Source organism: Chlorocebus sabaeus, chromosome 22 (genome assembly GCF_047675955.1).
Source record: "Chlorocebus sabaeus isolate Y175 chromosome 22, mChlSab1.0.hap1, whole genome shotgun sequence".
NCBI lineage: Eukaryota > Metazoa > Chordata > Mammalia > Primates > Cercopithecidae > Chlorocebus > Chlorocebus sabaeus.
In genome coordinates this window covers 84,832,446-84,859,790 of record NC_132925.1, presented here as the reverse complement: position 1 = coordinate 84,859,790, position 27,345 = coordinate 84,832,446, and the positions used below count along the sequence as shown (strand labels likewise).

General features: G+C 42.6%; 1 protein-coding gene across 4 annotated transcripts in view; it reads left to right on the top strand.

Annotated features, from left to right (window-relative positions):
- Window positions 1–27,345, top strand: part of CACNA2D3 (calcium voltage-gated channel auxiliary subunit alpha2delta 3) — a 948,786-nt gene that overhangs the window by 767,583 nt on the left and 153,858 nt on the right. For all 4 annotated transcript variants that reach the window (XM_073010036.1, XM_073010035.1, XM_073010037.1 and 1 more), the window contains 4 exons: window positions 321–414; window positions 3,674–3,769; window positions 9,254–9,375; window positions 12,207–12,287. In XM_073010036.1, the coding sequence (XP_072866137.1) occupies window positions 321–414; window positions 3,674–3,769; window positions 9,254–9,375; window positions 12,207–12,287 (393 nt within the window). The remainder of the gene's footprint in view (window positions 1–320; window positions 415–3,673; window positions 3,770–9,253; window positions 9,376–12,206; window positions 12,288–27,345) is intronic.

Below are 27,345 nucleotides of genomic sequence, written 5' to 3'. Positions count from 1 at the left end.
TGGCCTCCAAATCTGGGACTCAGCCTGCTGGTCCATGGCAGGAAGCACACAATGGGGTGAGAAAGCAGAAAACAGAAGTGTGAGACACCCAAGCCTCTCAGTTGACTACCTTCTTGCCCAAATGCTTTGGAGGCTCCTGTGTTGCAGGCATACCGGGTGTCAGAACTGTTTCGTATTTTCAACTGGTGGGAACTTAACTCATAAAGCAGCACGCCTCATGAGAAAGTAGCCTGCAGACATTGCACAATGAGCCCATGAGTGCCTCTCATGCCCCTCTTCCAGCCCTGCCAAAGCATCCTCTTGTCTGTCCCTCCCAAAAGGTGATAAAGAATTGATCCAAGAAGTCCTTTTTGATGCCGTGGTGAGTGCCCCCATTGAAGCATATTGGACCAGCCTGGCCCTCAACAAATCTGAGTAAGTGGTTGCACGTGTCCTCCTTTCATGGCCATTTCCTCACCAACACTCCGAAATATGGTTATGGTTTAAAGAACTAAACTGTTTTAGGAGCCTGGTGTTAAAGTTCTTTAATTTTCCCCCAAGCTCCAAACCACAAGAGCTAGAGCAGATTAGCGGCTCGGGCTTGGATGGCAAGCTCCTGGCTTTGACATATAATTTGTTTGAGTTTTAACGTTACATGAAATTTGGTACGCTGAGGTAGGGTGACACTTCCGAGAGAGAGGGAGGCAGAAGGGAACTTCGTTTCCTGCCTCGCCACAGCTCTCTCTACTTTGCAGTCTTGAGGGAGCTTGGGATCTGGGCCAGATTAGGTTGTGAGTGGGATGGAGAAGTGAGAGCTTGATTTCATAGGGTGTCAGATATAACCCTGTGGTTTTATTTCTGAAGTGGAGGGTGGAGGGGCTGCGGGCAAGGCCGTAGTAGTTGATATCAAAGACTAGGATGAGAACTGCTTTAGCAGCTTGTTATTATCTCTCTTTACTATTCTTAATTTAAGTAGAGTATTAAAGATTAAAAAGAAAAGGAAGAACCATTCCTTTTCTCTTATATCTTCATGTGTTACATGATTCATTTCTCTCCACTTTCCTATTCTTCCTTAGTTCATTCCCTCCTTTTATCTTCCCTTCCATCCTGTTTCTCTCCATTTTTCGATTCAGTATTTCATTCTCTCATTGTATCTTCCCTTCCATCCTGACATTCATTCTGTTTTCGTTTTCATTCATTCACTCATCAAGTCTTGACTGTGTGTCTGTTATGTGCCAGACTCTGAGCGAGGTGTTGGAGAAATGCAGAGAAACCACACAGATAGAGCCCTTAACATCATGGCACCTGTGGTATATAGTGTGCTGTATTATTAAGAATCATAACTGCTTTGAAGGAAAAGTAAAGACATATAAAGTGTAACAGATCTAAAGTGGAGGAGGAAGATGGGAACTAGTTCAAGGTTCAGGCAGCATTCTAGGAACAGCACATACAAAGGCCCTGAGATGAGAAAGTATTTGACACATTGGCAGAATTTAAAGAAGGTGGACACAGCTGACATATAGAGGATAGACTGGAAGATGTCAGAGGATGAGGCTGCAGAGGGGCCGCATGGCTCAGGACCTTGAGAGTCAGGTTAAGGATTTTGGATTTTATACTCAGAGCATTGGAAGATCACTGAAGGATTTTAAGAAGGGGAAGGAAATGATCAGATTTGCATTTTACAAAAAGATCTCTCTATTGCTGTGTGGAGAACAGAGGGTAATGGGGTGAGAACAATAGTAAAGGTTCCTACAGTTTTCCCAGGGATTTGTGACTTGGACCAGGGCAGTGGGCACAGAGAGAAGAAGTCCACTTGTGGCTTGCTTCAGAGGCAAGGTCCCTAGGACTTGATGATGGGTTTGTCATGTGAGGGCAGGGAGGTTGAGCCATCAAAGATCATTCCCAGGTTTATATCATGAGCTATTGGACAGATGGTGCTATTTGCTAACACAAGAGACACTGGGGGAGGATCAGGTTTAGGGCTGGGCATGGCCAGTCTCTCTTCTAGACATCATGAGGTTAAAATGGCTGAAAGTCTCCCAAATGGAGATGTCAGGTAGGCTGTTTAATATGCAAAACTGGAGCCCCAGAGAGACTGCCATTTTCATTATTAGGGGTGTCTTTGGACTGCTTGCCTTCATGGCATAGATCTTATTTCCTGGGAAGCTGGCAAATAATTGAGCCCGTCCTGGGGTTTCTTTCTCTAGTGAACCTTGAAGTGTTTCTTTTCAGCTCTCATGAAACTCAAAATCTTGAGCAAAGGTTGCTGATTCATTCCTAACACATACTAAAGATTTCCAAAATGGTAACTTGCTTTGTAGTCCACATCTGTAACTGATTGGACAGCCTGGCTTTCCAATTTGGTGTAGGCTACAAGCAGAAATGCATAGTGTTGGTTTTTATTCAGCCCTTAAATACTTAAAGGTAGCATCCACCACTTTGACTTTCATCAAAGATCAAGTAACCAAATGACCTTACTTTGAAGATAATGTGGAGAATGCTTTGGATCAAATTGCTAGTAGCATTTAAGACAGAGAAACAGGCTCAAGAATTTATTTTAGGATAAAATTATGTGTTTGTGGGCCGGGCGCAGTGGCTCACGCCTTTAATCCCAGTACTTTGGGAGGCCAAGGTGGGCAGATCATGAGGTCAGGAGATCGAGACCATCCTGGCTAACACGGTGAAACCCCGTCTGTAGTAAAAATACAAAAAATTCGCCTGGTGTGGTGGCGGGTGCCTGTAGTCCCAGCTACTCGGGAGGCTGAGGCAGGAGAATGGCATGAACCCAGGAGGTGGAGGTTGCAGTGAGCTGAGATTGTGCCATTGTACTCCAGCCTGGGCGACAGAGCCAGACTCTGTCTCAAGAAAAAAAAAAAAAAGAAAATTATGTGTTTGTGGAGAAAGGCCATTTGCTTTTTGCACAGGAGAAATATGCCTTGCAAATCTCCTAAAGAACACACTCAAGCATATAAAATTTGCCTTGGAAGTTGAAACAAAATGATATTTAGTGAATTTTTATGTTAGTTTTCCTTGCCAGGGCCCTTCTTAGAGTTCCTATGCATAGCCTCCTACAGGGCTATTGGAAGAAGCCATTTCTTTACACATCTCTTTGGTGTTGGTGGTGAGAACAAGGCCTGTGATCTGGTAGAAGTGATAAGCGGGTGCCCCCACAACTGTGTGGATGTCAAAACCAATTCCAAGCACGTGGAGTTCCAGGCTGTGGGATGCTGCAAACTTGGTACTGTGGCTCAGTTGCTTTAATGGCAGATTCCACAAATGATCTCAAGACCAAGAATAAACTTGGTAGCATTAATGCAAAAAGCTAGTCCTAAGCCCTAATCCTTCCCATTCTTAGCCTGATCTCTTTGAACTTGCACCCAGAACCTTGAAATAAAGATGTGTGTATGGTTGGAAGTAGATTTTTTCCACATGCTGCTTTTGTTGGCAGGAAATTCTTCATTTTTCCTGCCAGTATTACTGTGAAAACTTTTGTTAGGGATACAAGTTGGCAATCTGTGCTTGTGTGTGTGTGTGTGTGTGTGTGTGTGTGTGTGTGTGTGTATTTCTATAACTTCTTTTAAAGTTCAAGTTTCAAAACTACTATTTGGTGAAACGTTCTGTGAGTCTTAAAATGCAATGCATTATCTGCTTACTGCCTAGAGGCCCTCCTCTGACGTCCACTGTTCTGTTTCAGGAATTCTGACAAGGGCGTGGAGGTTGCCTTCCTCGGCACTCGCACGGGCCTCTCCAGAATCAACCTGTTTGTCGGGGCTGAGCAACTCACCAATCAGTAAGTAGGAGGGATCCTCTACAGGGGCCCAGGGAGCTCCTGAAATGGAACATTCAAAGGGAAGCTTATTTCATTTCTGGATTCCACTACTGGTAGAAACATAATTTAGGCCACTCCAGGCCTATTGAGATTTTTCTTCTCTGTTCTACCATGGGGGCCCCAGCATGTGCTTTCACCTGCCTATTAGCCTTTCCACCACCCTTTGTTCCTCACGCTTGTTGGCTTCTGTCCACTGTCCTGGAGTCTTCTCCTGCCCTGATGAGTCATTTCAGAACTCTGGGAGGTGGTGTGGCTGCTAGGGGAGCCGCCAGAGGGAGGAAACACTCATCTTGTAACAAATGGCTTCAGGGTATTCAGCTGTTCTGCAGCTATGCTGAGGAATTCCTCCTGCCTGTACAAAAATCAGTATTCCAAGTCCTGTTTGTTTGTTTATATTTTACTAATAAACCTCTGTGCCTCTGTGCTTAGCCTGAGGGGCTGCAGAGCTCCACACCCAGGAGTGGGCCCTCTGGGGACACTGGGGTTTGACAGTGTCTCCTTGGACTTCCAAAGAGACCTGGATGGATGGTGGGCAGAGAGTTTCCGGGTCTAGTACCCAGATGCTCAGCCCCTGTATCTTCAGAGAGCCACAGGCCCTTAACGCATCAAACTGGTGTTTCACCAGGGCTAGTAGGTAGACTGTGAAGTCTTTCCTGAGTCTGTTAATAAGCTTTTTCAATTTACTTTCTCTGAAGCAAGAGAGATTGTTAAGACATGGACAGATGGGTCCCAAGATTCAGAAAGTTTGAGAGTGGTTTGCAAGTATATGTGTGAGTGCAGAGGTTACCACAGAACATTATACCCCCAACCGTCAGGGTACCTGGAGGTGAATAACCAAGCCACAGGGAAGCTGCCAGTTTGAGAGGGGTTGGCTCATCAGGGGTCCAAGGAGGCGGTGCTTCCTTGGAACTTGACAGTGCTGTTTGCATCTGCTAAATGAGGCCCTGACACCCACCATATAACCTTACAAAACCAAGTCTGGTAAATGACAGATCAATCGATGTTTAGATATTTTGAGAGACTGGCTTTGAATTCTGTTCCAGGACTTTGACCTTCTTGATACTCACATTTATCATCTATGAAGTTTGATTATAGTTGCAACTTGATTTTTAAAGCCTTTTTAAAGCATTTTACCCCCCTCAATTGCTTTTCCAGAGGGCAAGTTCCTGGGAAAGGCTAGAGGTGCTGAGATGCACGTTACCTTCTCCTGTTAGAATCCAGATAGGTAAGAGGAGACAAGGGAATTCTTTTTCTAATACTCAATGAGAAAGTCTGCTGCTGGTATTGAGACTGAAACAAGCAAAGCTGCAAAACCGTAACAATAAAACATGACACCTTGCTGGTCTGATAACTGTGTTATTGTGACAGATTTAAAAGACAAAGGACCACAGTAAGGATGCTGGGAGGTATACCTGGCTTATCTCACTTGGGTGTCTTCATTCTGTCAACCTGAAAAGTGAGAGCAATGATCTCTTTTGGTTACTGTGAAGATCAAAAAAAAAATTATGGATGGGCTGGGCACAGTGTCTCATGCCTGTAATCCCAGAACTTTGGGAGGCCAAGGCAGGCAGATCACTTGAGGTCAGGAGTTCAAGACCAGCCTGGCCAATATGGTAAAACCCTGTCTTTGCTAAAAATACAAAAATTAGCAGGGCATGGTGGTGCATACCTGTAATCCCAGCTACTTGGGAGGCTGAAGTAGGAGAATCACTTGAACCCAGGAGGTGGAGGTTGTAGTGAGCTGAGATCGCACCACTGCACTCCAGCCTGGGCAACAGAGTGAGACTCTGTCTCAAAAATAATTTTTTTTTATGGGTGAAAAATTTCTTTGGGAAACTAAAAATTCCTACAACTATGTGTTCTATTCTCTGTGGCATTACGTGACCCACAGAGTGTGTACTCATTGACAGTTTGGATGGATGAAATCTTCTGTCTTCAAGAAACTCCTATCCTTGCTTCATATAGAGGCACCTTGACATCTATTGTCTTAAAATCTTACCTGCCTATCCCCTCCCATCAAATGGTATTTGTCAAGATTCAGCTATTTGGATACACTCTCTAAGCCAGGCTGAGAAAGTTTTTAGCATTTCTGACATTTGGTTTAGTTTTTGCTTTTGACTAGGGCATGAAAGGCAGAGCTTAAAGTATTGGGCAGAGAACTTGATAATATAAAGTTGCTACCCTGCAATTATCTCGTACTATTATCAGTCTCCTACACTGAGATTTCATCCCATACCCCCGCCACCTGCATTTGGAAGTAGGTCAATCATACTGAAACTTGGCTGTCACCCCGCCAAGAGTTATAATACATTCTGTGCCTTCAGTACAACCTCTCACATCACCATGCATATAGCATCCAGTGATGTTCGCCTTCACAGCATACAGCCCTAAGTTTAGAGGGTGACCACTTTACCCCTGCCCTTTCAACCACTGAGAACAAAAGAAGCTCTGGCTTTGAGAATCCCATTTATTTGTTAGAGCCTGTTTTCAGTGTCCATAACACTCTTTCACATATGGTGTTATGTAGTTCTGATAGAACCCTGGTAAAGTGCAGCATTTTTATTGTTCCCATTTTGTAGATGAGTAAATGGGGGTCAGAGACTCAATTATTCACTCAAAGTCACCCAGTTCTTCCCAGAACCTAGACCAGCCTATCACACCACTGCCGTAGCTCCCAGTATCCAGGAGGAGACTTTCACCTTACCCAGAAGGATCTTTCTTCCTGAAGAACATTTTTGGGATTCTGTAAAATCAGGTCGCTCCTTCGCGTTTCCTCCAGAATCGCTGCCCAGTAGTTGGCAGAGGCCTCCAGGGTTTCCCGGCAACTCAGTCCTTTCACATTGACACCAGGGCTAATGGGGATCAAGTACTGCAGTCTCCTGCTGGCTGGCCTGGGTGCCAGCACTGTCCCGGGTAGCAGGTCACTGGACACCCAGATGTGCAGCGTTCCAGATCTATTGCCAACCACCCACAAAGCCTGAATGTCACCATCTGAGAACCACTTCACACCTTCTAACCGAGCTACCATCTCATCTACTATGACTCTTGAAAAAGGCCCCCTGTGGCACCATTAACCTGTGCTGCATAGACGGGGCACCTCTTAGCTGTGATGACCGCTGAACAGACCTGCTGGGAGTGCGAACACCTTCTGATCAGTCGTGGCTGCACCTGTTTGTGGAAAGCAGCAATGTATCCTGCCATGGGCCAGGCAACAGAGGCTCTTCCTCACACTGTCCAAGTCAGGTTTATGAAGAATTTCATGTCTAGCGAAAGAAATGAAAAGGCTAAAATTTCAGTATTCCTGACGTCTGATGACTTTTAGATCAGGAAACATTATCACTGAATATGGCAGCCTAAGGAAGAGCTTGTCTACCAAGATGAGCCCAGAAGTCCTGACGTCCAGCATTCTAGATAGCACAGGGGATCTCTGCACTTTCTTAATCTTGCACATGACTCCAAAGTTGGCCTTGGCCTTCTGAATGAGAGAAGAGTGCTTTTTAAAAAATTCTCTTTTAAACATTTTTAATTTCTGGAGAGTCATTTTGTCAATAAGAGTCAAGATCAAATGTAGGCAGCTATGCTATGTCAGACCATTTTTGACCTACAATTACCAGTTCTAGGAGCACAAAATTTTATAGCAGTATTAACAAAGTAGAGCACTCATAAAGATGGCCATACAAAGGAATTTAAAAGAATTGAGAAATTTTATTTTTGAAGATATAGGAAATTGTGTTTAATACTGGAGGAGCTCTTATCTGGATATGAGATTAGATTTATCTTGGGATCATTAAGCATATACCAAGCACCTGCTGAGAGCCAGGCCCTGATAATATTGGGAAAAGGAAGGTCCCAGACCTTAGAAAGGAGTAAAGACATGCTAATACAAGTTATAGGGAGGTAGATTCCAGAGCTATCTAAGAACCTGGAGGGTGACCTCCAATGTCATGGGCCTCTTCTCTAAAAGTGGGCACTCCGTCTTTGGTAGAGGTGAAGGGAACACTGGTTAGACACACCTGCAACTATAGAATGCTTTCCTGAACTGGGTGAGAAAGTTCAGGAAACCAACCAGTTACAGCTTAGCATGAAAATTTCCCTCCACAGTCTTTGCAATCCAAATCTACGCTGCAAACTGCTGGGTTGAAAGTGGTGCCATTTCTGCTTCAACTGATGGCCTGTTCCCTACCTAAACGTTATCCCCTGATTGGTCTCCCTTCCGGAAAAATGTCTGCAGCAGACTGTGGCCTAACCAGGCAGTCGTTCCCCCACTGCCTGAGTTGCACTGTATCAGCTAAGACAAGGCACTTCAGGTCCTGGAGAGCACATGTGAATCTCTAGAGGGATGTCAGGTCAATAATCATGCCTTGCGACTTGAGTATGCTTAAGGCTCTATGAAGAGTGCACACATGTGAACAAATCTCCTGTCCTCAGAAATCTTGGGAGGTCTGGGGAGGGGATATGATGATTGTGCAGGCCAAAAAATAAATAAAAGGCTATATGAAAGTTACCAAGAGTGTGGGGGCCCAGGGTGTGGCAACAGCTTGCATGTGTCTCTGTGGATTCATGGGGTAGATGGTAGATGAGGCACACTTTGAAAATGAGTGTGATTTTGAGAGGAAAAGATGGAAAGAAGAATATACCTAGCCTTTCCGATAGACAAGCTCTCTGTGCAGAAGGCAGGGAGTCAGTAGAGGGCAGGGATGCACACAGGGGGCATGAGCAGGCCTGTTTGTCCAGAGAGGAGGCAGGTGAGGGAAGAAGGGTGGAAAGATCTCAGCGTGGGCTCACATTTACTTCCTTTGCACTTTTTCTGAGAAGCATGGTTTACCTTCTGTACACTTGCTCTAAGAAGAATGAGATCTACTTAAGAAGTTGATTCTCCCCCGGGCACAGTGGCTCAAGCCTGTAATCCCATTTAGGAGGCAGAGGTGGGTGGATCACAAGGTCAGGAGATCGAGACCACCCTGGCTAACACAGTGAAACCCTGTCTCTACTAAAAATACAAAAAAATTAGCCGGGCGTGGTGGCAGCCACCTGTAGTCCCAGCTACTCGGGAGGCTGAGGCAGGAGAATGGCGGGAACCCGGGAGGCGGAGCTTGCAGTGAGCCGAGATAGCTCCACTGCACTCCGGCCTGGGAGACAGAGTGAGACTCCCTCTCAAAAAAAAAAAAAAGAAGTTGATTCTCCCAAGGATATCAGTATATATGTTTGGGTTTTAAAGGCAGACAAAGCTTTACCCACTCAGAATCTGACTCCCAGAGCTCTGCAAGATATTTTTGAGTAATGTGGGTGCCCAGTGTTAAGTCAGGCCCCCTGTATACTGAGAAAGGCAAGTTGGGGTTCTAAAAGTGAACACTGGTTTTACGTGATGAAGGCTGTCGGCGTGCTCCAGGCCCACCTTTACTCTGCTGAGTGATGCACGTTCTTCTGATTCTTTTCCACTTCAAGGGACTTCCTGAAAGCTGGCGACAAGGAGAACATTTTTAACGCAGACCATTTCCCTCTCTGGTACCGAAGAGCCGCTGAGCAGATTCCAGGGAGCTTCGTCTACTCTATCCCGTTCAGCACTGGTGGGTGCCCTTGTTGGAGGCGAGCTCTGTCTGTCTAGTCCAGTGGGTCTGGGCATTGTGTGCAGGGTGTTGAGGAGCTGCCTGAATGCTGAAAGGAACCAAGTTCAACCCTCAGAGCCAGTGCTGAATATTGGATCAGCCCTGAACCAGTGACCTGTTCCGTAAGCGTAATAGCCTCAAAGAAAAGGAAGGTTTTTCCTTTACCAAATTATGTAAATGTATTTCAGGAAGGAGAGCTGATGTTTTGCACCCTATGGGATTTTGATACAAACTTGTCAGTCAGTTTTTTTAAATGTTGTCATGGCCCCACTTAGAGAAAATTCAAGCATCCCTTGCCAGAACCTTCAGTGAGTCACATCCCTGCAGAGGTCCACTGTTCCCCATTTGAACTGAATTGATTTAAATTGATATGCCGGACTAAGGACTGACTTTGTATAACCATGTGCTCTCTTGACAGGAGCCTGCAGTCACCAATGAGAGGCATGTAGCTGATTGGTTTTTCAGTCCTAAGAGTTTATGATATGATAGTTTAAAAAATTAAAGTTACCTGCCTCCAAAAAGAACTGAATGCTATCTTATTTCAACCAGTTTTAGAAGCAAAGCATACTGGAAATGCTTAAGTTGTCCTCGTTTTTTTTCCCTTGCCTCATGCATCTGGTATTTTGGGTGCTCACTCTATACTGCTTATTGCAGAAACTTGAGAGATGAATGAAACCTAGTTCTGTAAAGTTGGGTTGCTCTGGAAAGTTCAGTCTGTAGTTATATTTTACAAATATCAGTTCCTTTCATATTAATCTTTTACAAATACTCCTAACTCAATCGTACGGGAAGTTCTTCAGTGTTTGTGCCCAATCCCCCTCCCTAAGGCTTGGTGCTTTCTCATTTCCATGACTGAAAATGTTTTCAGAAAGGGTGCTTTTGAAATTTGTAGAAAACAAAGAGTGCTCATAGAATTGGTTGAGTGGACTCATTAGGAAGACAGTCCCTCATCAATGGGCATATTTAGGAGAGACTGAATATTATTGATTAGATTCTTTGCTGGTTGGGATTTCAGACTACATTTATCTCTTAGATTCTTTTCAGGTCTAAGATTCTTTGGGTCTGTGTTCCTTTGCTAACAGACCTGTATGTATGCCTGCCTGTAGTTATGTGTGCTTTCTGAAATATAAATTTCCAGGTGTCTGAAGCTCTTTCTTTTTCTTTCTTTGTTTTTTCTTTTTTTTTTTCTCACTCTCTCTCTCTTTCTTTCTTTCTGTCTGTCTCTCTGTCTTTCTGTCTTTTTTTGAGACAGAGTCTTGCTCTGTCACCCAGGTTGGCGTGCAGTGGCATGCTCTTGGCTCACTGCAACCTCTGCCTTCTGGGTTCAAGCAATTCTCCTGCTTCAGGCTCCTGAGTAGCTGGAATTACAGGCACCCGTACCATACACAACTAATTTTTGTATTTTTAGTAGATATGGTTTTTCACCATGTTGGCCACACTGGTCTCTAACTGCTGACCTAAAGTGAGCCACCCTCCTGGGATTCCCAAAGTGCTAGGACCATACCTGGCCTGAAGCTCTTTCTTTATGCTTGTCTGCACTATACTTTATTGCTGAAAATATCAAGAGACAGTGAACTTTTTCATTCTGCTGCAGACCTATGAATAATAACATTGTCTTCTATCAAGCAATCTCTTAAGACTTCCTTTTTACAGTCCTCTAAAGAAAAAAATAGAACTTAGCTTGCTGTTCTTCTGATTCTGGAATCATCGAGTTAACTAAAGCTGTTGTTGGATTGGTTTTTGGTAACTGGGATTTTCACCAAACTTTCAATGTAATGGTGTAATGAAGTGAGTTTTACCTTGTTCATGACAAAGTTACAGATGACGTAACATCTTAGGACATTTCATAATCCCCTTAGAGTCAGGGAAAATCTTAAAAATCACCAGCTACAAGTCTCTATGGTTGAGCTCTCTCCAATTTTCTCTACTATGTATTGAATACCTGTGCAAACTAGAAAAGAAACTGGTTTTTATTGCTGCTTAAACTTGGGCCAGGAGAAAATTTCTCATTGCTTTGGTCGTAAGTGTATTCAAATTCAGGTTTGACTTTTCCTTGCTTCTCAATTCAACTGGATTTCATCCAACTCACATTCATTGAGCACCTTTTAGCAGGTGGGCATTGGACTAAATTATTAACTCCAGGCATTCAGAATTTGTGCTCAGTATCTTTTAATTCATGGATATTGGAACCATTGCTGGTAATTGAAAATCTCTTAATACTAATGCCATATTGTTGCCAGAATAATAATAGTTTGGAGTGAAGATTATGCTCTAGCTCTATCAATGTTTAGAATAATTTTGCCCAGAAAAACTGGGCTCAAAATTCGAAATTACAATTTTATAGATCAGTAAAGATTTAACCAATGAATCAGAGCTAAAGTCGCCAACTCATAAAATAATTTCAAAGCCCTCATATATCTCTTCATGGCTATATTTAGACAGGCAGTGTAAATATGACCACAGATACAAGTAAACACTGCAATTTGAAACCATGGATTACCAAAAAATGTGGTCCCTCGATAGTGGTCAATGGTTTCGATGTGAAGAGGCTGGATGTTCCCCAGTGCACTGGTGGTCATAACTCCGCTCGCTGGTTCCTTCAGCTGGGAGCAGCACTGCACTCATGGCCTGGCAGTGTAGGCAGGACATCCACACCCCAGAAGACTCTGGGGCCTGGGACCGAGCCCCGGAACAATTTGCAGAATTGGTGACTGTGGACCAATATGATTACTCTCTTAACGTGTACACTGTAATTATCTTCATTTTTGTTGTGGTGGTTTTTCTTTTTACAGGACCAGTCAATAAAAGCAATGTGGTGACCGCGAGTACATCCATCCAGCTCCTGGATGAACGGAAATCTCCTGTGGTGGCAGGTAAATAATGGATTCAATCCATGAAGACAAAGTAAGCATGGTGTCCATTCATCCGGCCAGTGGGCTGCTTCTGCGTAGCACGCTTATCCTCCAAAAAAGGTTTTCAAAGGAGAAAACAATTTTAAATTACTTCCTTCTCAGCTTGGTGTCATCTCCTTCAAACCAAGACTCTGACAGCTGGTGGTGGTTGATGTGAAAACAGAAAACTTTCCCAGGGTTTCTATCCTTAAACTGAGCCAGTAAGAAATTGTCGGTATGTGCCGAGGAGAATTTCTCGATGGTAGGTAGCACGTTCATTCAAAGTAAACTCCAGATCTCCAGCTTCTGTGTCATTAGGATGACAGTGGGCATACAAGGAAATTGCAGGTTTGTTTTAGGCAAACACAAACTGAAATGTGCCCTTCTCCAGAGAGACTGAGATTTTCATCCCCCTGATCTCCCTAGGGAATTAGAGTTAGCTGTATCTGCAGGTGCTGGGTTTGGGACCAGGGGAAAGCCAAAATATTACATGACTGAGAGTCTCAAATTGTCAAAGAAGTCCTGTTTCTGGCTTTTTCCATTTCTCTCACTTTTTAGGAGTGTCAGCAGTTGTCTGTGGATGGCCAGGGGCTTTCATTGGTAGCATTTGGCCTAAAGGGCTGGCAACTACCAAAAAGCCCTCTTTGAAGACAAATGCTGATACAAAAACAAGGCCCGAGGGTGTGTCTGGCACATGGTTTATTCTGATCACTTTGGAGCCATTGGTTGATGGGTGGATGATATGCTCCAAGCACCGTCCTGGTATTGGCTGGGTTTACTAAAGAGAGCGATTTTTGTTTTCCAGCAGTCTCCCTCAATAAGTTGTACTTTAGGATGACTTTGAACATCTACTTCTGTGTCTTCACATACTGAATATTTGTGGGAAGGAGTGCAAATGGAGCAGATGGAGGAGACCCGTTTGAAGTGGTTGTTCTTTGGCGAGGAAATACTACTTCCCCCCCGCCCCACTTTATTTCTGACTTGGCCTATGTATAATTGTATTAGTAGGGTTGAAAGATCTGGGGATAGTTGCCCTGGTTATTCCTGAGTTACTGGGTATGGCAAGGATGACAGCCTTATGTATCTGACCTGTGGCTCGTCTTGAACTAAACAGACCTATTCTTAATCAGCCAGGAGATACGGGCTCTGAGGATTCACAGTTGCTGTCTTCAGATTTTGTCACTTAATGTCTCATGTTCCTTGAGGAAAGTGGGAGACAGGATCATTTAACTCAACAAGATTTATTTATGCTTAAAGGAGGTCAGACTTGCTTACCTCCAGGCTGGTCCAGCGAGCTAATTCTGAAGGCATGTTATCTCCTGGGAGCTGAGGCCACATGCAGCAGCTGTCAGAGACATGGTCTGGCCAGAATATCTGGTCGTCTGTTTGCAATTTCTTTTTAAAGCCCTTTCTTTGGGTTTCTAGTTTAGTCATCATGAAGGATGAGCCCTAAGGTCACTGTGCCTGTACCAGCCACCTCTGTCCAAGTTTACATACTATGCTCACATGTTTCCAAATGCCTTACATTTCATAAATGCCCATTTGGCTGAGTATGGGTGACACGTGGTCTGAGCCTGAACACCGTGTATCCAGTCTAGAGAAGAAAGTGCACTTTCCAAATGCTATGCCAGTCTATTGTCGAGTTGCATCGCCGGCCGTAGACCACAGGCAGGTCACGAGACACAGTTTGGTCCACCCTGAGTGGGTGGAGAAGGCACCCTCCTATTTACTGCTTCTCTGTGTATGCCAAATGGTCCCCATTTTCAGAAGACAATTACAGAGCAAGGCCAAGAAGCAAGGTCATTTAAAGAACTGTATTTAGTCCTTACCTTTTAGAATTGGTGATTATTAAGCTTTTTCAAACTTTGTTTGATAGACATAAGATAAAACAGAATTGCTTGGTTTTGATGTTGAAGCCTGCTGTGGATGCAGCCCCACGAAGGCAGTGACCTCAAGAAGACCTCTCTGTCTCCAAAAACAGAGTGGCCTCTTCAGCACCCCCGCCCCAAGTTTTCCTGACCCTGACTCAACCATCATGTCACAAAGTTACCAAAGTTAGGTTTGGTAACTTTCCTCTGTGTCTTTTCCTCAAATTAAGTAGACACTGTTTACCACTCTAAAATTTAAAAGGCCATTTTAATTGGGGAAGAAGCCTTGTTTTGGCAGATGAAGATGAATATGTGAGCAGGCTTTTCTCCCATCAGTGTGTCCCAACAGCAGATGGGAGACAGCCGACTTGCAGGAATGTTAGGTTTCAATGAAATCCTTGTGTTAAAGTGGAACTCCTCTGAAAGAAGAGGTGTACAACTATGCAAATAATTATCGAGGACTCCTTGGAAAGGCCAGCCTCACTCCCAGGCCTGACCTGGTCATCTCATGTTCATTGGCTGTGTATGTCTGGGGTAGAAAGAGGTTTTTTTGTTTTGTTTTCTTGGTTTTTTTTTTTGTTTTATTCTCTTCTTTCTTTTTCTGTGTTTTCTTTTTTAAACAAAAACATTTAGATACTCATCTGTCAATGACACCTTTGAAGAAAGGCCGGTCAGACTGGGCAAGATTCCATTTGTACGCCAGCCTTGGTGCATAAACGGGCCCCATCCATCTTCCCGGCCTATGACATTGCTTACAGTCCTTCTCTTGAGAAGCCTGCCAACTCTCCAGCTGCCACCAGAGCGCTGGATTTTCTTAATTGCTTTCCCACTGCACAGGAAGAAGTGGTGGGACTCTCCCTTTGGCCTACCAAGTCTCGTCCTAGCCCTGGAACCTTCTGTTGTGTCAGGTCCCTCATCCATTATGTTATTGTGACTGGAAATGCAGATCTTGGACTGTAAGGTCCACACAGTTTATCACTCACTCTATAACTTGCAAAATGTACGGTCTTGGGTCTCTAAAAGTCTATCTAAAATAGGCTTGGGATTATTACCTCCCTTATCTTCCCCTGTGTCAATTCAGGGATAAAATGAGAAAACAAACAAGAAAATTATTGGATAAGAAAGAAGAATAAAAATGCTAGAATTTAGGATAACCCGTTTTTATCTGAAAGTTGGTGGCATATTCATTCATTCGATAAATAAATATTTCCTGAGCCCCTGCTTTTTCCAGGCACTGTAGCTATAAAGAAATAATAACCAGTGTCTTAGTCCATTTTGTTTTGTTATATACCACAGAATGAGTAATTTTTTAAATTTAATTTTTAAGTTCACGGGTACATGCATAGGTTTGTTACATAGGTAAACTGTGTTATGGGGGCTTGTTGTACAGATTATTTTATTGCACAGCTGTTAAGCCTAGTACCCATTAGTTATTTTTCCCAATCTGCTCCCTCCTCCCACCCTCCACCCTCCATTAGGCCCTAGTGTGTGTTGTTCCCCTCTCTGTGTATGTGTGTTCTCATCATTTAGCTCTCACTTACGGGTGAGAACATGCAGTATTTGGTTTTCTGTTCCTGCATTAGTTTGCTAAGGATAATGGCCTGCAGTTCTATCCAAGTTGCCGCAAAGGACATGATCTCATTCTTTTTTATGGCTGTGTGGTATTCCATGGTATATATGTACCACATTTTCTTTATCCAGTCTATCATTGATGGGCATTTAGGCTGATTCCATGTCTTTGCTGTTGTGAATAGTGCTGCAGTGAACATGCACATGGAGGTGTCTTTATGATAGAAAGATTTACATTCCTTCGGGTATATACCCAGTAATGGGATTGCTGAGTGGGATGGTAGTTCTGTTTCCAGCTCTTTAAGGAATCGCAACACTGTTTTCTACAATGGCTGAACTAATTTACACTCCCACCAACAGTATATAAGCATTCCTTTTTCTCTACAACTTCACCAGCATCTGTTGTTTTTTGACTTTTTAGTAATAACCATTCTGACTGGTGTGAGATGGTATCTCATTGTGGTTTTGATTTGCATTTCTCTAATGATCAGTGATGCTGAGCTTATTTTCATATGCTTGTGAGCCGCATGTGTGTCTTCTTCTGAGAAGTGTCTATTCATGTCCTTTGCCCACTTTTTAATGGGGCTATTTGTTTTTTTCTTGTAAGTTTGTTTAAGTTCCTTATAGATACTGGACATTAGACGTTTGTCAGATGCTTAGTTTGCAAAAATTTTCTCCCACAGAATGGGTAATTTATACAGAAAAGAAATTTATTTCTTATAGCTTTGGAGGCTGCAAACCCCAAGATCCAGGTGTCCACATCTGGCAAGAGCCTTCGTGCTGTGTCATCTTATGGCAGAGGGTGGAAGGTAGAAAGGGAAGACAGCACACACAACAGAGGAGAAAGGGCAAAACCTATTTTGCCTTAACTTATTGTTGACTTGAGTTTTATAAACTACGCTGCTCGTGGTAGTGATTCTTTACTTTGTTCTCTCTAGAGAGACCCAGCCCACTAGTCCAACAGTCATAGGCACTGCATCTACCATATCAGGGTAGAAATGACCTGGTAAGAAGAAATGCAGGGAGGCAGAATTGAAGCAAGAAGGAAGGTGTGGCCCTGCAGGAGACTTCTTCCCCTTCCCAAATTGTTTGTCTGACTTCCCTGTTTATCTTCTAGACCCTCCCTCTGACAAACACAAAATACCCAATCCCAATATTTGTTAATGATTTCAGACTTCTAGAGATGTTTAAAATATTGAATAATGAAATCTGAGTTATGTGCACTTGCTTTAAAGTGTACCTTTTAACATACCAAAATCTAAAATTGCTCCTAAAAATGTTTCATTTTGATTTCTTAGATAGTTTTGAACTCTTTAAGGGCAAAGACCCAATTATCTTTTTATTCCAAGTACCAAGTACGAGGGCTAACATACGGTCCATGTGGGAGAGATATTGGATAAATAAATGATTCAAGGAAGACGGGCTTCATTTTCACCTCCCATATGTAGGTACCTATTTATTGACCAGATAGTGGAAACATAGTACTTGGCTAAAACCCTAAGACAGATAATTACTCAGTAGCTAAAACTCCAGTCCATACTATAGTAATATTATATTGATCAATATGAATATTTTAAGGAATAGAAAATGGTTTTGTGTCCCATCCCAAAAGCAAACTTGTTGGACCAGTAATCTCTGCATCAGTAGATGTCTTTTCTGAGGTCCAGGCATCTAAGGTGATGCTTAGAATAGCTAATCTGATTACATCAGCAGAATAAAAGGAGTATAGACCCCAGAGACACTGGTTTCTTACAGAAACTGCTCTTTTTAAACAGCCATATACCTTTTAAAATTTATAAAATTCAATGAATTTTAGTAAGTTTGGGAGTTGATTTGCAAGAAACACAGAACACTAGATCTGTTATTGGGGAAATTTGAAAATGTGGGCTATGTGGTCTCATTTGCATAATTCAGGGCAGTGTAATGAAGGGGAAGATCCCATTTAACCAGCTAATTAGGAAAGGGTTTGATTAACATCAGTGATCATTAACTGTTGCCAAGTATGTGGTATTTAATCTGAATGCAGTATTTACTATGGACCCTTCATTTGAGTTAGGTGAATAATGCTGGCAAAGTGTTCTAGGTAAAAATTTAACTTGTCAACATTCCTTTGGTGGGATCTCACATATTTGGCATGTAGGAGTTAACTAGTATGTCAGAAAGTGTATATCAAGTCAGCCTGGATAAACCTCCAGTTTTAAATATCTGAGCAAGGGAACTATTTTATTTTGGCAAAAATGAAAACTTACTGATTAAACCAGTAGTTTCCAACCAGGAGCGGTTTTGCCCCTAGAGGACATTTGGCACCATCAAAACCCATTTCTGATTGGCACCACCAGTTAGGAGGGTGCTCCTGGCATCTAGTGGGTAGAGGTCAGGAATGGTGCTAAACATCTTGCAAAGCACAGGACAGCCTCCACAACAAAGAATTTTCTGGTTCACGTGTCAGTAGTGCTGAGATTGAGAACTGTTGGGTTAAACTGACAGGTAAACTTCAACTCAGTGCTTTCGAATTCAGTGTTTTCCCTTGTAGACTAATAATCTTGATTCATTTCTTTATTTTTAATTAACTCATTCAATAAATATATATATTGCACCTACAATGTTCCTAGCACTGGGGATACAGCTGTGAACAAGTACCCCAGAAGGCACTGTGGGAAAGCATTGGGGGATTGTCAATTGATGACAAGGGCAGTGTTGGCATCAATGTCCGGAGACTGGGATGACAGCTTCCCAATGAAGGATTGTTCCACACAATGCTGCAGCACCCTCTGAGAATGCTGAGCATGGCCAGGTTGCTGCCAATGGAGAGCTTCCATTTGTGTGGCAGATACAGACAAGTATTGCAGGAATGAGAGAGAAGAAGTAAAGAAATGAAAGGGTGGGAGGGTGGGAGGAAGGAAGGAAGGAAGGAAGGAAGGAAGGAAGGAAGGAAGGAAGGAAGGAAGGAAGGAAAGATTTCTAGTAGTGGTAAACACTCTCTAGAAAATGGAGCAGGATTAAGAGATGAAATATGGTTGGCAGTGGCAGAGGGGAGAAGTACACAGCCATGTGCACATGGTGTGTGGTGGGGCAGCGCCTTTCCAGGTTGGGGGGTGGTTCGAGAAGGCCTCCCTGATGAGGTGACAAGAATGGAAGTCTGAATCATGAGATGCAGACTACAGTCATCATGCAAAGATATATAGGAAGAGCATTCTAGGCAGTGGGAACTAACGCCTCCAGTAACCTAGAATGAGATTCCTCATCTATGTGTCCATGTTCCACGTGGGTGCTATAAGACCTGAATGAGTCTCTTGGGTTTTGGGGGTAGTTACCAGGATCTACAACCAGAGCTGATGAGTAGGTGGGTAGCTGACCCAGGAAAAAGTGGGAAACCCAAGGCACGTCTTTGCTCTGAATGTCAGCGATGAGGTGGGACTTTTTATGTGTGTGTTTGACATTTTTATTAAGCTAACAAATGAATACTATGCAGGGACAGAAGCAGGTCTAAGCCAGTAGGACTGACAACAGCAAACTTTATAGTTAGTGAGGTTAGTGAGGTAGCTATAGGTCACGCTTTTTTTTAAGTCTGCAGCAGAGTTTGAGAGTGAGAGCTGGACATTAGAGCAGCTGCTCTGCATACCACAGAGTAGCCAGTGACAAGGGCATGTTGAGGATTATTGCCCCAGGAATAAAAATAGCCCAGGGTTTTGAGAAACTGAATCCTCTGTGCTCACTCTCCAGGACACTTGCGCCCAAGAGTTACTGTCCCTTTCTAAACTCCTCAAAAGCCCCAGCGTGCCCTCCACTCAAAAATGAGCAGCAGAATTTTGGGGCGACACATCCTTATACCTGCTTGTGTGTTCTAAATCGGCGAGTTAAGCCACTTCTTTTAGAGGTCACGGTGGGATGTGAACATTAAAGACAGTGTGAGCTGAGTATTTATGAGTGAGCACAGGCCATCCCCTTCCCCAGCCTCGCCCCTGTGCCTTCCTTTTCACATGTGTAAGTGGAGGTCGTTTGGTGCTGAGGTTGGATTTCTAACAACTTCATTTTTTAGAGGTGGACATGTATTTTACCATGAGAGAAAAGGAAAGGAATTAACCAGTATTGGAATATGTCTCATACCCAGATTCAGTCTTGCTTTTGGGGAAGCCTCTGTTTCCCGTTGAGAGAAATAAATGAGTTTTTATGTATATAAAGTTTTTTTGTAAACGCTTACATATGGGTGGGCAATAATCATTAGCTGCTAAATTATTGTCACTCTCTTCATTAGGAATTACCATATGTTACGCCCATTACTGCTCACTAGTCAGTGCTGTTTCCTGTTTTATGTTATTTTTTCTGAAAACTTGCATATTGGAAGATTGTATTAATAGTATCTTGACATGTTCTGTATTAAAACTTTGAAACTCACACTTTCACATACCTGTGCCTCAGAGCTGAGGTTCACAAACTACAGCTCTAGGAAACCACTCATGTACTTTCTCTATGGATTTGTCTATTTTTGGACATTCCAGATAAATGGAATTGTACAATATGTGCCCTTTTGTGACCAGCTTCCTTCACTTAATGTTTTTATGATCCATCCATGTTGTAGCCTCTATCAGTACTTCATTTTTAAATTGCCATATAATATTCCCTTGTATGAATAGACAACATTTAGCATATCCATTCATAAGTTGATGGATGCTTTTTTAGCTGTTAGTAATGTTGATACAAGCATCCATTTACATGGTTTTTTGCAGACCTATGTTTTCATATTCTCTTGGGTACACACCTAAAAGTAGAATTATTGGGTCATATGGTAACTCTACATTTGGTATTTTGAAGAACTGCAAAACTGTTTTCCAAAGTGCCTGCACCGTTTTACAACACCACCAGCAACGTATGAACATTCCAATTTTTCTGCATCCTTTCTAATACTTACCATCTGTCCTTTTTTATGTTAGCCATCCTAGTGGGCGTGAAGTGATTTCCATTTCCCTAATGACCGAGCATCTTTTCATGTGATTACTTGCCATGTGTATATTTTCTTTAGAGAAAGGTCTATTCAGATCCTTTGCCCATATTTAAATTAAATTAGGTTGTCTTCATATTGTTGAGCTGTAAGAGTTGTTCATATATTCTGGGTATAAGTACCTTGTCTGGCCGGGTGTGGTGGCTCACGCCTGTAATCCCAGTGCTTTGGGAGGCTGAGTCAGGTGGATTGCTTGAACCTAGGAGTTCGAGACCAGCCTGGGCAACATGGTGAAACACCACCTCTACAAAAAAATACAAAAATTAGCTGGGCAGCCTGGCAGGCACCTATAGTCCCAGTTACTCAGGAAGCTAAAGTGGGAGGATAGCTTGAGCCAGGAAGGTCGAGGCTGCAGTGAGCTGAGATCATGCCATTGTACTTCAGCCCTGGGTGACAGAGTAACACCCTGTCTCAAAACTTAAAAGAAAAAGCAAAAAATCTTGTGAGCTCTCCAGTGCCTGTTTTTGTAGGCAAAGTGGTATTGAAATGCAGCCGTGCGCATATTGTCTGTGAATACCTTCTTGCTAAAATGGCAGAGCTGAGTAGATGGAGGGGTAAAGACCATGGAAACTACGAAGCCAAAAATATCCTCTACCTGCTCCTTTACAGAAAAAGCCTGCCAAACCCAACTTCACGTGCAAATATGTCACACTGTCTATTTAAAAGAACAACGAAAAAGGCTGATTTGTTCACTCACCTTTTTCAACATGTTTCTATACAAATGAAGTAGATATTTAAATCAGAGGTTATGTAAGTGGATGCTGAAGACAGAGCTTCATGTATCAGAGGTTGTCCATTGGTTGTGCCTAATGTTTTTGTCTATGTGGTTATACAGAAATTCCAATCAAAGATCCTAAGCTTTCTAAAAATATATGTTTTCATTATAAGTCAAGACAGTGATTTAGTTAATCTTCACTCTAGCTTATAAATCTCTGAACAGTGCAATCAGCATAATGCTTGGTGGAACATTGAAAATGCCCTCACATGCTTTGGTGGAAAACAGTTTATGGGATTTTTTTTTTTCCCAACATGGCTCATGAGAGATTTGGGGATTTATTTAACCGCCTTTATCCAAGCAAATCTCCTAGTGACCTTGTTGGGATTTTGATCTCAGTTAAGACTAGAATATATATGACTCATGCTAAGTAAAGGGCCCACAGAGGATAGACAAGCTGCCATGAATTTCCCTCGCCTGGGAAGAAAGGGACGGGCATGAGCAGAATCTGCAACAGAAGAGTCCAAGCTTGTCCAACTTGTGGCCCGCGGGCTGTGCAGCTTCAAATGTAGCTCAGCACAAATTCATAAACTTTCTTAAAACATTATGAGTTTTTATTTGTGTGTGTGTGTGTGTGTGTGTGTGTGTGTGTGTGTTTTAGCTCATCAGCTATCATTAGTGTTAGTGTATTTTATGTGCGGCACAGGTGGAGAACCCTGGGGCCCTCCAACATTTACAAGTCAGGGAGATGAGTGAATCAGCAAATGAGACCTAGGAGGGTGAGGTCAGCTGAGAACCAAGTCAAGGGAGACTTCAAGGAGAAAGTGATCAACGTGGTAAAGAAGACAATTCTTCTTCCAATGTGGCCCACGGAAGCCAAAAGATTGGACACCCTTGGCTAAACCCTTTGACTTGACTGAAAGTCCAGTACATGGACTTTCTTGCCTGAGGAAAATGCTTTGATCAGTCTCTGGTAGGAAAGGGACAGTGCTGATCAAAGGCTTTTTATTCCCAATGTCTCCCAAAGTTTGCACTTACCAAGAACTCCTGGGTTCTCTTCTGGGTGAGAAGATCTGCATGAAGTTAGGATAAATGTCTGAATGTCATTCTCACCTTGAGGCCAAAATACACAGTTATACATGACACAGCTCAGGCAGACGGTAGTAGGTAATTGTCTTTCACAATAAGATTTCAGAATGAAAACATAGTGTATGGTCATAGTATATGCTTTACTATTCTTCCACCAACTTTCAGATTTTATGTGATATAGTCAGGTTTTTAAGTGAAAAGTATTTTGTTACATTATTTTATTTGTGTGATGCATTACTCATTCTTTTATGCTATATGCTCCTCTCCCTTGCTGTTTCCCATTTTCTCTGGAACCCACTCTGCAAGGAAATATTCCTCATGAAGGTCACCAGTAATTTCAGTAACTTCCATTGTTCTTTTGTCTTAGCCTATTAGCAGTGCTTCACCATGTTGATCGCTTTCTCTTTGAAGTCTTCCTTTACTTGGTTCTTAGCTGACCTCACTGTCCAACCCTCCTAGGTCTCGTTTGCTGATTCACTCATCTCCCTGACTAGTAAATGCTGGAGGGCCCCAGGGTTCTCCACCTGTGCTCCCATTTACTCTCAAGGCTTTGAACACTATTCATAAACTGGTGATTCCCAAGCTAGACTTCTCTTACTTGACCACACTTGCTTATTCAGTGTCTTTACTCTTTCACTAATAGGTCTATCAAATTCAATAGATTCCAGGCTGAAGTCCTGATTGCATTCACACCCTCCCCCTCTACCTTTTCTCCATAGCCCTGATAATTTAAAATCCAACTCAATAATTCTCATTATCTAATTAGTTCAAAAACTTTGGAGTCGTTCATTTCTTTTTTAAAAAATGCATGTCATCATGGATAATATTGAATGTACTCAAAAGTAGACAGAAAAAAAATATAATGAAATTCCACATATCTTGTGCCCAATCCCAGTAGCCATCAACCCTTGGCCACTGTGTCCTTCAATTTGCCAATCCACAACCACCCCTCCCATATTATTTTAAATCAAATCTTAGTCATTACATTGTTTCATTCATAAATATGTCAGCCTACGTCTTTAAACGATAAGGACTTCTTTGTATTTTAATATAGCAATACAATTACTGTACCTAAAAATAATAATTCCTAAATCTGTTACCTAGTCAGAATGTAAATTCTAGTTGTCTCAAAAATGCTATTTATTTTTTACAATTTGTTTGAATCAGCATCTTCTTCCTCTTCTTCTTTTTCTCTTCTTCCTCTTCTTCTTCCCCCTCCGTCTCCCCTCCCCATCTCCTCCTCCTCCTCCTCTGTCATCGTCTTTTTTTTTTTTAAAGAGATGGGGTCACGCGTTGTTCCCCAGACTGGTCTTGAACTCCTGGGCTCGAGTGATCCCCCTGCCTCAGCCTCTTGAGCAGCTGGAACTACATGCATGCGCCCCTGTGCCTGCCTTTGAATCAGGATCTAGAAGTCATTCTTGACTCTTTCCTTTTCCTCCTACCTACAACCAATCTGCCTATAAACCCTGTTATTTCTTTCAGTTATGTACAGAGTCTGACCACTTTTCAGCACTTCCACTGCTCCCTCAGTGGGCCGCTCCACTTTCATCTCTGCCATGGATTGTTGTAGATGCAGCAGTTTCTACCGCTTCCCTTGTCTTCTCCCAACCTTCGCCCCTTCATTTTATTCTTCATAGGAGCCACAGAAATCATGTTAAACATAAGTAATATCACATCATTCTTCTATCCAAAACTCTCTGTCGAATTCCTAATTTACTCGGAATTAAAAGCCAAAATTCTCACAGAAGTCCAGGTATTAGTTATCTTATGCCAAAGCTTAATGCCTTAAAGCTATAGACCTTGTAGCTACCAACATTTACTATTGTACAGCATCTGTGACTCAGGACTCTGGGTGCAGCTTAGCTGAGTCCTCTGGCTCGGGATCTTCCATGAGACTGAAATGAAAGTGTTGTTGAGGGTTACAGACTCATCTGAAGGCTCAACAGAGGAAATGCTTTCACTGTCACTCACTCATGAGATCATTAGCAGGATTCAGTTAGCTCCTTGTGGTTTGTTGGGCAGAGAGACTCAGTTCCTCACTCATTGTTGGTCAGAGACCTCTCTTACCTCCTTGCCACATAGGCTTCTCCATAGGGTAGCTCATAGTTAGCTAGTTCACTTCGAACAGGACAAGCAAGAGAGAGCGAGCAAGATAGAAGCCAGAGTTTTTTGTAACTTAATCTTGGAATGGATATCTTATAACTTTTCTCATATTCTGTTTGTTTGAAGCAAGTCACTAGGTCCAGCCCATAGTCAAGGAGAGGGCATGAGTACCAGGAGGCAGGAATCATTGAGAGTTATCCTAAAAGCACCTGCCACAACATGTAAGTCCTACATGATTTGACCCCTATTACTTTCTAACCTCAACTCCTTCTACTTCCCCTTTACCCATTCAACCACAACCACACTGCCTCCTTGTTCTTCAGTCACACCAACCTTGCTGCTACCTCAGGGCCTTTGCACCTGCCATGCCTTTTCCATGGGACATTTTTCCTCCAGATACCTTCACCACTGGATCCATCATTTCCTTCAGGTCTCTGCTCAAGTATTTTCTCAGCAGGGACCTTCCTGATCACCACCTGTAAAATAAAAACTCTTCCTCCTCCATATCCCCAGTGTTTTCCCCTCCTCACATCTGCTTGTTCACCACCTGATATGATTTGTATTTCTTTATCTTCTCCCTCTGCTAGATGTTAAGTTTCATGGGACAGATATTTTATATTTCTTGTTCACTCCTTTATCCTTAATACTTGGAAAAGGAGAACATCCTACTATATGCTACATTGTAGACAGTCTTCATCTTTAATGAATGAAGACAGTGGGGTCTCAATGGGAGGTATTGTAGAAGTTAAATGTCCTCAGATACACTACGTACAGGAAAGGGTGATTTCTCTCTGATTTTTTTTTAAACTCAATGTCTCAGTGGAAGGCATATCAGCATAGGATGGGCAGTGCAGACTATTGCTCTCGTCCTTGACACCCCACTCATCTGTTTCAAGGTCACACCTCTGCTCTGTTTGTTTTGTATTATTTTTTTTTTTTGAGACAGGATCTCACTCAGTCACTCAGACTGGAGTGCAGTGACTGGAGTGAATCACCGCAGCCTTAATCTCCGGAACTCAAGCAATCCTCCCTCCTCAGGCTCCCATGTAGCTGGGATCATAGGCATGCGCCACCACATCTGATTGATTTTTGCATTTTTTGTAGAAACGGGGTTTTACCATGTTGCCAAGGCTGCACCTCTGCTTTAGATAGTAGATATTCCTCCTGGAGACTTAGCTATCCTTGAGCAGCATTCCTAATTTCTGGGGCCCTCATAACTTTTCTCATCTTCTGTGGATTAATTTGTATTTCAATGGGAAATACTTAATGGCTAGCATCTTAATCTAGACTCTGAATTTCTCATTTTTCTCAAATACTTTCAAGAGAATGTGACTGAGTTTCTTCCCCTCTCATTTGGAGACTGTCTTTTCCAGCCCAGCAGAGCCATAGATGATGAAAGGGTTCTTATTTCCCCATTTTGCCTTGGCTCCTTCAGCTGTCCTTCTGGTTTTGGTGGGACCAGAGCTCTGGCAGTGTCCTACTGGTTGGTGGTTGGGTTTCTTTTCCCTGCCATGCTTTAAGGTAAGTGTTGGCAGTGCCAGGAAAGGATCCTAACTCTGAATTCTTCGAACCTGTCAGGTCCTGAGAAGTGCTTGGGTGTTGGCCTTGGGAAGACTTGCATCCAGATTCCCACTCCACCATTTACTAGTGGTGTGACGTTGAGCAAATGACCTAAGCCATCTGTGTCTTCGTATGTAATGTGGCAGTACAATACCCACATGTTTTGGTTACTGTAAGGCTTAGAGAAAATCAAGTATTATGCTTGGAAAATACCCGGCATGAAATTGAGTGCTCAGTAAATGCTGATAATGGTGCCGTAATTGTCCTTATCCAAATACTTAGTGTAATAATGTCATAGTTTTGATATTGTGGTTCACCACAAAATGAACAAAGAATGGTGAGGATCAGGTTGTGTTATCTATGCTAACCCCATCTCCTGCAACTGCATTTATAAGCTTGCAATTAATTCTGTGCATGACTTTTGTAATGTTGCTTTCCTTTCCAGGCTTCCATTTCCTCTGTAAAATAAGGACATGGAACTATATCAGAGTAGCAAATAGGTTTAATCTCTTATGTCAACTCCAGTTGATCAGTAGTGGGTACCTGGAAAGCAGATTTAAAAAAAAAAATTCTGTGGCCTTGTCTGGGCTCAGCAGATAACTTTGTCATGATCTATTAGCAATGTCTGCAATGGATAGAAAGGCTGGTGGCAACTATTCTGAAATTCTCCAGACCTGGACTAAATACTCTCTAAGACCCTTCTCAGATCCCCAGTCCTCTGATTCGTTATCAAGGTCTTCTTGATGGGCCTTTGTAGTTGGCTGACATCCTATCCTGTCCACCCAAATGAATATTCAATGTTATTGGAGTAAAACGTAGATACGAGTAGTTCAGTTAAGAATCTGAAAGAGATTATATATCAGTAAAAATAAATAAAAATTTTAAAAAAAGAATCTGAAACGGAAGTGGTTGATTAGGCAGCTGCTTCTCTGAATGGGGTAGGGGTTTCTTTGAGACTGCATTGCAATTTGAGTCTAAAAAATAAAGCATTTTAATCGAAAGAGCAAACAGGATGGTTCCCTAAAGTCATGCATGCAAATCATAGCCCAGCGATGCCATGTGGAGTTGGAATATCATTTTGTGTAGGTTTCTGTCAATAGCATTTAGCAATGGATACACGGATGGGTTTTCCCAAAC